The sequence below is a fragment of the Oncorhynchus nerka genome, linkage group LG27, assembly GCF_034236695.1.
Source record: "Oncorhynchus nerka isolate Pitt River linkage group LG27, Oner_Uvic_2.0, whole genome shotgun sequence".
Lineage (NCBI taxonomy): Eukaryota > Metazoa > Chordata > Actinopteri > Salmoniformes > Salmonidae > Oncorhynchus > Oncorhynchus nerka.
In genome coordinates this window covers 107,330,816-107,343,300 of record NC_088422.1, presented here as the reverse complement: position 1 = coordinate 107,343,300, position 12,485 = coordinate 107,330,816, and the positions used below count along the sequence as shown (strand labels likewise).

Below are 12,485 nucleotides of genomic sequence, written 5' to 3'. Positions count from 1 at the left end.
AGTTGATACCTCACTTCCCCTCCTCTCCCTCTCCTTTCCAGGGGTCAGCCACCTACAGCTTCCATCATAGGAGGAAGTTGATACCTCACTTCCCCCTCCTCTCCTCTCCTTTCCAGGGTCAGCCACCTACAGCTTCCATCATAGGAGGAAGTTGATACCTCACTTCCCCTCCTCTACCTCTCCTCTCCAGGGGTCAGCCACCTACAGCTTCCATCATAGGAGGAAGTTGATACCTCACTTCCCCTCCTCTCCTTTCCAGGGGTCAGCCACCTACAGCTTCCATCATAGGAGGAAGTTGATACCTCACTTCCTCTCCCTCTCCTTTCTCACTCACAGTGAGCTCAAACTTGGTGAAGGAGGACATGTCGATGACACAGACGGCCTCCTTGCAGCATTTCACCTCCGCCCCCACGATGTCAAACCAGTCAGGCTTATAGAACGTCTTACTGGCATCCAGGGACAGCAGGTCTGAGAACAGATGATAGAACTGGTTAACTAAACAGACAGACACAGAGCTAAGAGACAGCAGGTCTGAGAACAGATGATAGAACTGTTTAACTAAACAGACAGACACAGAGCTAAGAGACAGCAGGTCTGAGAACAGAGGAACATGGTTTAGCTCTGATAGACAGAAGCATTGGGAAATTGTGGTGTGTGTGTGTGTGTGTGTGGTGTGGGGTGGGGTGTGTGTGGGGTGTGTGTGTGGTGTGGGGTGTGTGTGGTCTGCCTCACCCTTCCCTGCAGGGATGAAGTACTTGGCCCTCTCAAAGCCGTGTTTCTCCATCCATCTGGCTCCCTGTGGTGTCGTGTGGTGGTGTGGTGGGTGTGGTCTGCCTCACCTTCCCTGCAGGGATGAAGTACGGCCCTCTCAAAGCCGTGTTTCCCATCCATCTGGCTCCCTGGGTGTCGAGGGTCGTACAGGGGGTGAGAAGTCCTCAGCTGCCGGCCCGTCTGGAGAGAGGGAACCTTTAGGTTATACAGCAGGGCTGGTGAGGGCGACACCGAGAGAGAGAGAGAGACAGAGACAACCGAGAGAGACAGACAGACAGAAACCGAGAGAGAAGACAGAAAGAAAGAAACCGAGAGAGAGGACAGACAGAAGACACAGAGAGGGGACAGACAGACAGACACAGAGAGAGAGACAGTCGGGCAGACACAGAGAGGGGACAGTCGGGCAGACACAGAGAGAGAGGGACAGTCGGGCAGACACAGAGAGAGGGGACAGTCGGGCAGAGAGAGGGACAGTCGGGCAGAGAGAGAGGGACAGTCGGGCAGAGAGGGGGACAGTCGGGCAGAGGGGGACAGTCGGGCAGAGAGAGGGACAGTCGGGCAGAGAGGGGGACAGTCGGGCAGAGAGAGAGGGACAGTCGGGCAGAGAGAGGGGGACAGTCGGGCAGAGAGAGAGGACAGTCGGGCAGAGAGAGAGGGACAGTCGGGCAGAGAGAGGGACAGTCGGGCAGAGAGAGGGACAGTCGGGCAGAGAGAGAGGGGGACAGTCGGGCAGAGAGAGGGGACAGTCAGGCAGAGAGAGAGGGACAGTCAGGCAGAGAGAGGGGACAGTCAGGCAGAGAGAGGGACAGTCAGGCAGAGAGAGGGGACAGTCAGGCAGAGAGAGAGGGACAGTCAGGCAGAGAGAGGGACAGTCAGGCAGAGAGAGGGACAGTCAGGCAGAGAGAGGGGACAGTCAGGCAGAGAGAGGGGACAGTCAGGCAGAGAGAGGGACAGTCAGGCAGAGAGAGGGACAGTCAGGCAGAGAGAGAGGGACAGTCAGGCAGAGAGAGGGACAGTCAGGCAGAGAGAGAGGGGACAGTCAGGCAGAGAGAGAGGGACAGTCAGGCAGAGAGAGGGACAGTCAGGCAGACATTACTAACAGGGAGTGTGATTGTGTTTGCTCTGGTCAGGACTCACGCATGACCTCCATGACCCTGTGTCGGAGGAAGGTTCGGCTGCTCTGAAGGTTGCCGGCGTTTTATGTCCAGGGGCCAGGCGTTAGCCGTGGGGTAACCATGCGTCATCCACTCTGCCAGGTACCTGACGACAGAACACACTGCTTTAACCTGACCTCTAACCTCTAACCCTGACAGACAGGACAGGACCGTGGGGGTAACCTCGTCAACCTGACAGGTACCTGGACAGTGGTTTAACCTCCTCTAACCTGACAGACAGGACAGTGTAACCTCTAACCCTGACAGACAGGACAGTGGTAACCTCTAACCTGACAGACAGGACAGTGGTAACCTCTAACCTCTAACCTCTGACAGACAGGACAGTGGTAACCTCTAACCTGACTAGACCTGACAGTGGTAACCTCAGGGACAGTGTTAACCTCTAACCTCTATACGACGTGAAGTGGAACCTGACCACCCGACAACCCTGACCACCCGAGACAGGACAGTGTGACCACCCGACGTGAAGTGGAGACCTGACCACCCGACACCGGGAGACCTGACCACCCTCAGTCTACCATACTACTCCCAGTCTACCATACTACACCTCAGTCTGACCACCCCCGACTACTCCTTCTACCATACTACTCAGACTGACCACCACTACTCAGTCTACCATACTACTCAGTCTACCGTACTACTCAGTCTACCGTACTACTCAGTCTACCATACTCAATCTACCATACTACTCAGTCTACCATACTACTCAGTCTACCATACTACTCCTTCTACCATACTACTCAGTCTACCATACTACTCAGTCTACCATACTACTCCTTCTACCATACTACTCAGTCTACCATACTACTCAGTCTACCATACTACTCCTTCTACCATACTACTCAGTCTACCATACTACTCAGTCTACCATACTACTCAGTCTACCATACTCAGTCTACCATACTACTCCGTCTACCATACTCAGTCTCCATACTAGTCTACCATACTACTCCGTCTACCATACTCAATCTACCATACTACTCCGTCTACCATACTACTCCGTCTACCATACTACTCAGTCTACCATACTACTCAGTCTACCATACATACTACTCAGTCTACCATACTCAGTCTACCAGTCTACCACCATACTCAGTCTACCATACTACTCCGTCTACCATACTACTCCTTCTACCATACTCCTTCTACCATACTACTCCGTCTACCATACTACTCCGTCTACCATACTACTCCGTCTACCATACTCAGTCTACCATACTCAGTCTACCATACTCAGTCTACCATACTCAGTCTACCATACTCAGTCTACCATACTCAGTCTACCATACTCAGTCTACCATACTACTCCTTCTACCATACTACTCCTTCTACCACACCTCAGTCTACCATACTACTGTATGTACTGGAAATGTCCTGTCGTTCTCACTCTCAACCCTAAAGTAGATGTACTGGAAATGTCTACCATACTACTCTCAACCCTAAACTAGATGTACCAAACGTCAGTCTTCTCATCTCAGTCTAAAGTCATGTCTGGAAATGTCCTGTCGTTCTCCTTCTACCATACTACTAGATGTACTGGAAATGTCCTGTCTTCTCACACACTCAACCCAAAGTAGATGTACTGGAAATGTCCTGTCGTTCTCACTCTCAACCCTAAAGTAGATGTACTGGAAACGTCCTGTCGTTCTCACTCTCAACCCTAAAGTAGATGTACTGGAAATGTCCTGTCGTTCTCACTCTCAACCCTAAAGTAGATGTACTGGAAATGTCCTGTCGTTCTCACTCTCAACCCTAAAGTCTGGATAAGACGTCTGCTAAATGTTCTCACTCTCAACCCTAAAGTAGATGTACTGGAAATGTCCTGTCGTTCTCACTCTCAACCCTAAAGTAGATGTACTGGAAATGTCCTGTCGTTCTCACTCTCAACCCTAAAGTAGATGTACTGGAAATGTCCTGTCGTTCTCACGTTCAACCCTAAAGTAGATGTACTGGAAATGTCCTGTCGTTCTCACTCTCAACCCTAAAGTAGATGTACTGGAAACGTCCTGTCGTTCTCACTCTCAACCCTAAAGTAGATGTACTGGAAATGTCCTGTCGTTCTCACTCTCAACCCTAAAGTAGATGTACTGGAAATGTCCTGTCGTTCTCACTCTCAACCCTAAAGCTCTGGATAAGAGCGTCTGCTAAATGACTTAAATGTAAATGTAAATGTACTGGAAATGTCCTGTCGTTCTCACTCTCAACCCTAAAGTAGATGTACTGGAAATGTCCTGTCGTTCAACCCTAAAGTAGACGTCCTGGAAATGTCCTCTCCTTACTTTCCTGCTCCGCCAGCGAAGGCCAGGCCAGAGGCGTTCATTCCAGCCAGGACGAAGTAGCCGTGCACCCCCGGTGTCTCCCCCATCAGACAGCGCATGTCTGGGGTGAACGACTCAGGACAGTTGACCAGCTGCTGAATCTCACACACCTCTAGTTCTGGCATCCTCCTCAACAGGGCTGACAGCATGGGCTCTGGGGGGGGGGAGGGTTAGAGGGGGGGTTAGGTAGAGAAACACCTCTAACTACACCATCCTCCTCAACAAGGCTGACAGCATGGGTTCTACAGGGGGGAGGGAGAGAGGGGGTAAGAGAGGGGGTTAGGTAGAGACACTATGGACCGGTCAGTTACTATGGTATATAACCACCTCACATAAACACAGTATATAACCAGTATGGGTTCGATTCCCACTGGGGACAACCCATACTGTCTCAGTTGGTAAGAGTGTGGCATCAACATCATGGGTTCAATTCCCACTGGGGCCAACCCATACTGTCTCAGTTGGTAAGAGTGTGCGCCAACATCATGGGTTCGATTCCCACTGGGGCCAACCCATACTGTCTCAGTTGGTAAGAGTGTGGCGCCAACATCATGGGTTCAAATCCCACTGGGGACAACCCATACTGTCTCAGTTGGTGAGAGTGTGCGCCAACATCATGGGTTCAATTCCCACTGGGGACAACCCATACTGTCTCAGTTGGTAAGAGTGTGGTGCCAACATCATGGGTTCGATTCCCACCGGGGACAACCCATACTGTCTCAGTTGGTAAGAGTGTGGCATCAACATCATGGGTTTGATTCCCACTGGGGCCAACCCATACTGTCTCAGTTGGTAATAGTGGGACACCAACATCATGGGTTCGATTCCCACTGGGGCCAACCCATACTGTCTCAGTTGGTAATAGTGGGACACCAACATCATGGGTTCGATTCCCACTGGGGACAACCCATACTGTCTCAGTTGGTAAGAGTGTGTGCCAACATCATGGGTTCGATTCCCACTGGGGCCAACCCATACTGTCTCAGTTGGTAAGAGTGTGTGCCAACATCATGGGTTCGATTCCCACTGGGGCCAACCCATACTGTCTCAGTTGGTAAGAGTGTGTGCCAACATCATGGGTTCGATTCCCACTGGGGCCAACCCATACTGTCTCAGTTGGTAAGAGTGTGTGCCAACATCATGGGTTCGATTCCCACTGGGGACAACCCATACTGTCTCAGTTGGTAAGAGTGTGCGCCAACATCATGGGTTCAATTCCCACTGGGGACAACCCATACTGTCTCAGTTGGTAAGAGTGTGGCGCCAACATCATGGGTTCAAATCCCACTGGGGCCAACCCATACTGTCTCAGTTGGTAATAGTGGGACACCAACATCATGGGTTCGATTCCCACTGGGGCCAACCCATACTGTCTCAGTTGGTAATAGTGGGACACCAACATCATGGGTTCGATTCCCACTGGGGACAACCCATACTGTCTCAGTTGGTAAGAGTGTGTGCCAACATCATGGGTTCGATTCCCACTGGGGCCAACCCATACTGTCTCAGTTGGTAAGAGTGTGCGCCAACATCATGGGTTCAATTCCCACTGGGGACAACCCATACTGTCTCAGTTGGTAAGAGTGTGCGCCAACATCATGGGTTCGATTCCCACTGGGGCCAACCCATACTGTCTCAGTTGGTAATAGTGGGACACCAACATCATGGGTTCGATTCCCACTGGGGCCAACCCATACTGTCTCAGTTGGTAAGAGTGTGACACCAACATCATGGGTTCAATTCCCACTGGGGACAACCCATACTGTCTCAGTTGGTGAGAGTGTGTGCCAACATCATGGGTTCGATTCCCACTGGGGCCAACCCATACTGTCTCAGTTGGTGAGAGTGTGGCATCAACATCATGGGTTTGATTCCCACTGGGGACAACCCATACTGTCTCAGTTGGTAATAGTGTGCGCCAACATCATGGGTTCAATTCCCACTGGGGACAACCCATACTGTCTCAGTTGGTAATAGTGTGGCCAACATCATGGGTTCGATTCCCACTGGGGACAACCCATACTGTCTCAGTTGGTAAGAGTGTGCGCCAACATCATGGGTTCAATTCCCACTGGGGACAACCCATACTGTCTCAGTTGGTGAGAGTGTGGCATCAACATCATGGGTTTGATTCCCACTGGGGACAACCCATTTTAAAATGTCTGCACTCACAGCACAAAGTAAATGGAAAACAACATCATGGGTTCAATTCCCAACTGGGGACAACCCATACTGTCTCAGTTGGTAATAGTGTGGCGCCAGTCATCATGGGTTCTGATTCTCCAGCTGGTTGACGTCCCTCGGTGATACTGTCTCAAATTGGTAAGGTGTGCCTCAACATCATGGGTTTGATTCCCACTGGGGACACACCCATACTGTCTCAGTTGGTGAGAGTGTGCCTCCAACATCATGGGTTCAATTCCCACTGGGGAACCAACCCATTTACAAAATGTATGCACTCACAGCACAAAGTAAATGGAAAACTAAACAGACTCCATGTTTTACAGTAGCCGTGGCAACATAAACAGAATAGGGTCCATTATAGAAAAATCACCCCCTGTCTCTTACCTCACATGGTCCCAGTCCTCCTGCATGGTCTGAACACAGCTGGTTACAACACAGTCCCTCGGTGAAGATGGGTTTAGGGTTCTTCTCAAATCCTCCAGACAGGACCCCTCCCTGCCATGCTCTCACATAGATCCTCCCGTCCATATCGATCACCACTAGAGAACACACAGAGATACACAGTTACAACACAGTCTAACCCCTGACCTCACATAGATCCTCCCGTCCATATCCATCACCACTAGAGAGAACACACAGAGATACACAGTTACAACACAGTCTAACCTCTGACCTCACATAGATCCTCCCGTCCATATCCATCACCACTAGAGAGAACACACAGAGATACACAGTTACAACACAGTCTAACCCTGACCCCACATAGATCCTCCCGTCCATATCCATCACCACTAGAGAGAACACACAGAGATACACAGTTACAACACAGTCTAACCCTGACCCGACCTCACATAGATCCTCCCGTCCATATCCATCATCACTAGAGAGAACACACAGTTACAACACAGTCTAACCCCTGACCTCACATAGATCCTCCCGTCCATATCCATCACCACTAGAGAGAACACACAGAGATACACAGTTACAACACAGTCTAACCCTGACCCCTGACCCTAACCACCAGACAGGACAGAGTTCAGGCCAGCGGAGGCTCCTCAGAGGAGGAAGGGGAGGACCATTCCTCCTCAGTGAATTTCATAAAAATTTAAATAGTAAAACATTAAAAAGGTTATCCCATTTAGATAAAACTACACAAAAAAATATTTGCCTGTTACCAAATCATTGATTAAAACACACAGTTTTGGAATGAAGGTCACGGTAGCCTCAGCAGCACCATAGTGTAGCCGGAGGACAGCTAGTTCCCGTCCTCCTCTGGGCACATCGACTTCAAAACAAAACCTAGGAGGCTCATGGTTCTCACCCCCCTTCCATAGACTTACACAGTAATTACGACAACTTCCGGAGGACGTTCTCCAACCTATGGATGTTACATTGAACTGGGTGAATGACAGTAACCTAAACCTGTCACTGTTACATTGAACTGGGTGAATATGAATGACAGTAACCTAAACCTGTCACTGTTACATTGAACTGGGTGAATGACAGTAACCTAAACCTGTCACTGTTACATTGAACTGGGTGAATATGAATGACAGTAACCTAAACCTGTCACTGTTACATTGAACTGGGTGAATGACAGTAACCTAAACCTGTCACTGTTACATTGAACTGGGTGAATGACAGTAACCTAAACCTGTCACTGTTACATTGAACTGGGTGAATATGAATGACAGTAACCTAAACCTGTCACTGTTACATTGAACTGGGTGAATGACAGTAACCTAAACCTGTCACTGTCACATTGAACTGGGTGAATGACAGTAACCTAAACCTGTCACTGTTACATTGAACTGGGTGAATGACAGTAACCTAAACCTGTCACTGTTACATTGAACTGGGTGAATGACAGTAACCTAAACCTGTCACTGTTACATTGAACTGGGTGAATATGAATGACAGTAACCTAAACCTATCACTGTTACATTGAACTGGGTGAATGACAGTAACCTAAACCTGTCACTGTTACATTGAACTGGGTGAATGACAGTAACCTAAACCTGTCACTGTTACATTGAACTGGGTGAATGACAGTAACCTAAACCTGTCACTGTTACATTGAACTGGGAATATGAATGACAGTAACCTAAACCTGTCACTGTTACATTGAACTGGGTGAATGACAGTAACCTAAACCTGTCACTGTTACATTGAACTGGGTGAATATGAATGACAGTAACCTAAACCTGTCACTGTTACATTGAACTGGGTGAATATGAATGACAGTAACCTAAACCTGTCACTGTTACATTGAACTGGGTGAATGACAGTAACCTAAACCTGTCACTGTTACATTGAACTGGGTGAATGACAGTAACCTAAACCTGTCACTGTTACATTGAACTGGGTGAATATGAATGACAGTAACCTAAACCTGTCACTGTTACATTGAACTGGGTGAATGACAGTAACCTAAACCTGTCACTGTTACATTGAACTGGGTGAATATGAATGACAGTAACCTAAACCTGTCACTGTTACATTGAACTGGGTGAATATGAATGACAGTAACCTAAACCTGTCACTGTTACATTGAACTGGGTGAATGACAGTAACCTAAACCTGTCACTGTTACATTGAACTGGGTGAATGACAGTAACCTAAACCTGTCACTGTTACATTGAACTGGGTGAATGACAGTAACCTAAACCTGTCACTGTTACATTGAACTGGGTGAATGACAGTAACCTAAACCTGTCACTGTTACATTGAACTGGGTGAATGACAGTAACCTAAACCTGTCACTGTTACATTGAACTGGGTGAATGACAGTAACCTAAACCTGTCACTGTTACATTGAACTGGGTGAATGACAGTAACCTAAACCTGTCACTGTTACATTGAACTGGGTGAATGACAGTAACCTAAACCTGTCACTGTTACATTGAACTGGGTGAATGACAGTAACCTAAACCTGTCACTGTTACATTGAACTGGGTGAATGACAGTAACCTAAACCTGTCACTGTTACATTGAACTGGGTGAATGACAGTAACCTAAACCTGTCACTGTTACATTGAACTGGGTGAATGACAGTAACCTAAACCTGTCACTGTTACATTGAACTGGGTGAATGACAGTAACCTAAACCTGTCACTGTTACATTGAACTGGGTGAATGACAGTAACCTAAACCTGTCACTGTTACATTGAACTGGGTGAATATGAATGACAGTAACCTAAACCTGTCACTGTTACATTGAACTGGGTGAATGACAGTAACCTAAACCTGTCACTGTTACATTGAACTGGGTGAATATGAATGACAGTAACCTAAACCTGTCACTGTTACATTGAACTGGGTGAATGACAGTAACCTAAACCTGTCACTGTTACATTGAACTGGGTGAATATGAATGACAGTAACCTAAACCTGTCACTGTTACATTGAACTGGGTGAATATGAATGACAGTAACCTAAACCTGTCACTGTTACATTGAACTGGGTGAATGACAGTAACCTAAACCTGTCACTGTTACATTGAACTGGGTGAATATGAATGACAGTAACCTAAACCTGTCATGTTACATTGAACTGGGTGAATATGAATGACAGTAACCTAAACCTGTCACTGTTACATTGAACTGGGTGAATGACAGTAACCTAAACCTGTCACTGTTACATTGAACTGGGTGAATGACAGTAACCTAAACCTGTCACTGTTACATTGAGCTGGGTGAATATGAATGACAGTAACCTAAACCTGTCACTGTTACATTGAACTGGGTGAATGACAGTAACCTAAACCTGTCACTGTTACATTGAACTGGGTGAATGACAGTAACCTAAACCTGTCACTGTTACATTGAACTGGGTGAATGACAGTAACCTAAACCTGTCACTGTTACATTGAACTGGGTGAATATGAATGACAGTAACCTAAACCTGTCACTGTTACATTGAACTGGGTGAATGACAGTAACCTAAACCTGTCACTGTTACATTGAACTGGGTGAATATGAATGACAGTAACCTAAACCTGTCACTGTTACATTGAACTGGGTGAATATGAATGACAGTAACCTAAACCTGTCACTGTTACATTGAACTGGGTGAATGACAGTAACCTAAACCTGTCACTGTTACATTGAACTGGGTGAATGACAGTAACCTAAACCTGTCACTGTTACATTGAACTGGGTGAATATGAATGACAGTAACCTAAACCTGTCACTGTTACATTGAACTGGGTGAATGACAGTAACCTAAACCTGTCACTGTTACATTGAACTGGGTGAATATGAATGACAGTAACCTAAACCTATCACTGTTACATTGAACTGGGTGAATATGAATGACAGTAACCTAAACCTGTCACTGTTACATTGAACTGGGTGAATGACAGTAACCTAAACCTGTCACTGTTACATTGAACTGGGTGAATGACAGTAACCTAAACCTGTCACTGTTACATTGAACTGGGTGAATGACAGTAACCTAAACCTGTCACTGTTACATTGAACTGGGTGAATGAATGACAGTAACCTAAACCTGTCACTGTTACATTGAACTGGGTGAATGACAGTAACCTAAACCTGTCACTGTTACATTGAACTGGGTGAATGACAGTAACCTAAACCTGTCACTGTTACATTGAACTGGGTGAATATGAATGACAGTAACCTAAACCTGTCACTGTTACATTGAACTGGGTGAATGACAGTAACCTAAACCTGTCACTGTTACATTGAACTGGGTGAATGACAGTAACCTAAACCTGTCACTGTTACATTGAACTGGGTGAATGACAGTAACCTAAACCTGTCACTGTTACATTGAACTGGGTGAATGACAGTAACCTAAACCTGTCACTGTTACATTGAACTGGGTGAATGACAGTAACCTAAACCTGTCACTGTTACATTGAACTGGGTGAATATGAATGACAGTAACCTAAACCTGTCACTGTTACATTGAACTGGGTGAATGACAGTAACCTAAACCTGTCACTGTTACATTGAACTGGGTGAATATGAATGACAGTAACCTAAACCTGTCACTGTTACATTGAACTGGTGAATATGAATGACAGTAACCTAAACCTGTCACTGTTACATTGAACTGGGTGAATGAATGACAGTAACCTAAACCTGTCACTGTTACATTGAACTGGGTGAATATGAATGACAGTAACCTAAACCTGTCACTGTTACATTGAACTGGGTGAATATGAATGACAGTAACCTAAACCTGTCACTGTTACATTGAACTGGGTGAATGACAGTAACCTAAACCTGTCACTGTTACATTGAACTGGGTGAATGACAGTAACCTAAACCTGTCACTGTTACATTGAACTGGGTGAATGACAGTAACCTAAACCTGTCACTGTTACATTGAACTGGGTGAATATGAATGACAGTAACCTAAACCTGTCACTGTTACATTGAACTGGGTGAATGACAGTAACCTAAACCTGTCACTGTTACATTGAACTGGGTGAATATGAATGACAGTAACCTAAACCTGTCACTGTTACATTGAACTGGGTGAATATGAATGACAGTAACCTAAACCTGTCACTGTTACATTGAACTGGGTGAATGACAGTAACCTAAACCTGTCACTGTTACATTGAACTGGGTGAATGACAGTAACCTAAACCTGTCACTGTTACATTGAACTGGGTGAATGACAGTAACCTAAACCTGTCACTGTTACATTGAACTGGGTGAATATGAATGACAGTAACCTAAACCTGTCACTGTTACATTGAACTGGGTGAATGTGAATGACAGTAACCTAAACCTGTCACTGTTACATTGAACTGGGTGAATGAATGACAGTAACCTAAACCTGTCACTGTTACATTGAACTGGGTGAATGACAGTAACCTAAACCTGTCACTGTTACATTGAACTGGGTGAATGACAGTAACCTAAACCTGTCACTGTTACATTGAACTGGGTGAATATGAATGACAGTAACCTAAACCTGTCACTGTTACATTGAACTGGGTGAATGACAGTAACCTAAACCTGTCACTGTTACATTGAACTGGGTGAATGACAGTAACCTA

General features: G+C 46.5%; 3 protein-coding genes across 3 annotated transcripts in view; all 3 read right to left on the bottom strand.

Annotated features, from left to right (window-relative positions):
• Positions 1–109: 109 nt before the first annotated feature.
• LOC135559529 (pyruvate dehydrogenase phosphatase regulatory subunit, mitochondrial-like) lies at positions 110–805 on the bottom strand. The gene is made up of 2 exons (XM_065012514.1): positions 733–805; positions 110–468 (listed from the first exon to the last, which is right to left on the bottom strand). Exons 1-2 carry the CDS (start codon positions 782–784, stop codon positions 263–265), a joined length of 258 nt encoding a protein of 85 aa, XP_064868586.1. The 5' UTR covers positions 785–805; the 3' UTR covers positions 110–262.
• Positions 806–1,889: 1,084 nt separating this feature from the next.
• Positions 1,890–4,413, bottom strand: LOC135565454 (pyruvate dehydrogenase phosphatase regulatory subunit, mitochondrial-like). The gene is made up of 2 exons (XM_065012513.1): positions 4,226–4,413; positions 1,890–2,031 (listed from the first exon to the last, which is right to left on the bottom strand). Exons 1-2 carry the CDS (start codon positions 4,411–4,413, stop codon positions 1,905–1,907), a joined length of 315 nt encoding a protein of 104 aa, XP_064868585.1. The 3' UTR covers positions 1,890–1,904.
• A 2,165-nt stretch (positions 4,414–6,578) lies between these two features.
• LOC135565170 (pyruvate dehydrogenase phosphatase regulatory subunit, mitochondrial-like) overlaps positions 6,579–12,485 on the bottom strand; it is a 31,746-nt gene continuing 25,839 nt past the window's right edge. Inside the window, exons 8-9 of the mRNA XM_065011234.1 lie at positions 6,838–6,987; positions 6,579–6,622 (exon numbers count right to left, since the gene is read on the bottom strand). Of these exons, the coding sequence (XP_064867306.1) occupies positions 6,579–6,622; positions 6,838–6,987 (194 nt within the window). The remainder of the gene's footprint in view (positions 6,623–6,837; positions 6,988–12,485) is intronic.

What these genes read in the sequence shown, in the direction of transcription:
- LOC135559529 (XM_065012514.1), bottom strand. Translation starts at nt 784, where the DNA reads ATGGAGAAACACGGCTTTGAGAGGGCCAAGTACTTCATCCCTGCAGGG. An exon ending in CTTCATCCCTGCAGGGAAGG is followed by an intron (nt 469 to 732) that starts GTGAGGCAGACC and finishes ATCTGTTCTCAG; the next exon opens with ACCTGCTGTCCCTGGATGCC.
- LOC135565454 (XM_065012513.1), bottom strand. Translation starts at nt 4,413, where the DNA reads ATGCTGTCAGCCCTGTTGAGGAGGATGCCAGAACTAGAGGTGTGTGAG. An exon ending in TTCGCTGGCGGAGCAGGAAA is followed by an intron (nt 2,032 to 4,225) that starts GTAAGGAGAGGA and finishes TTCTGTCGTCAG; the next exon opens with GTACCTGGCAGAGTGGATGA.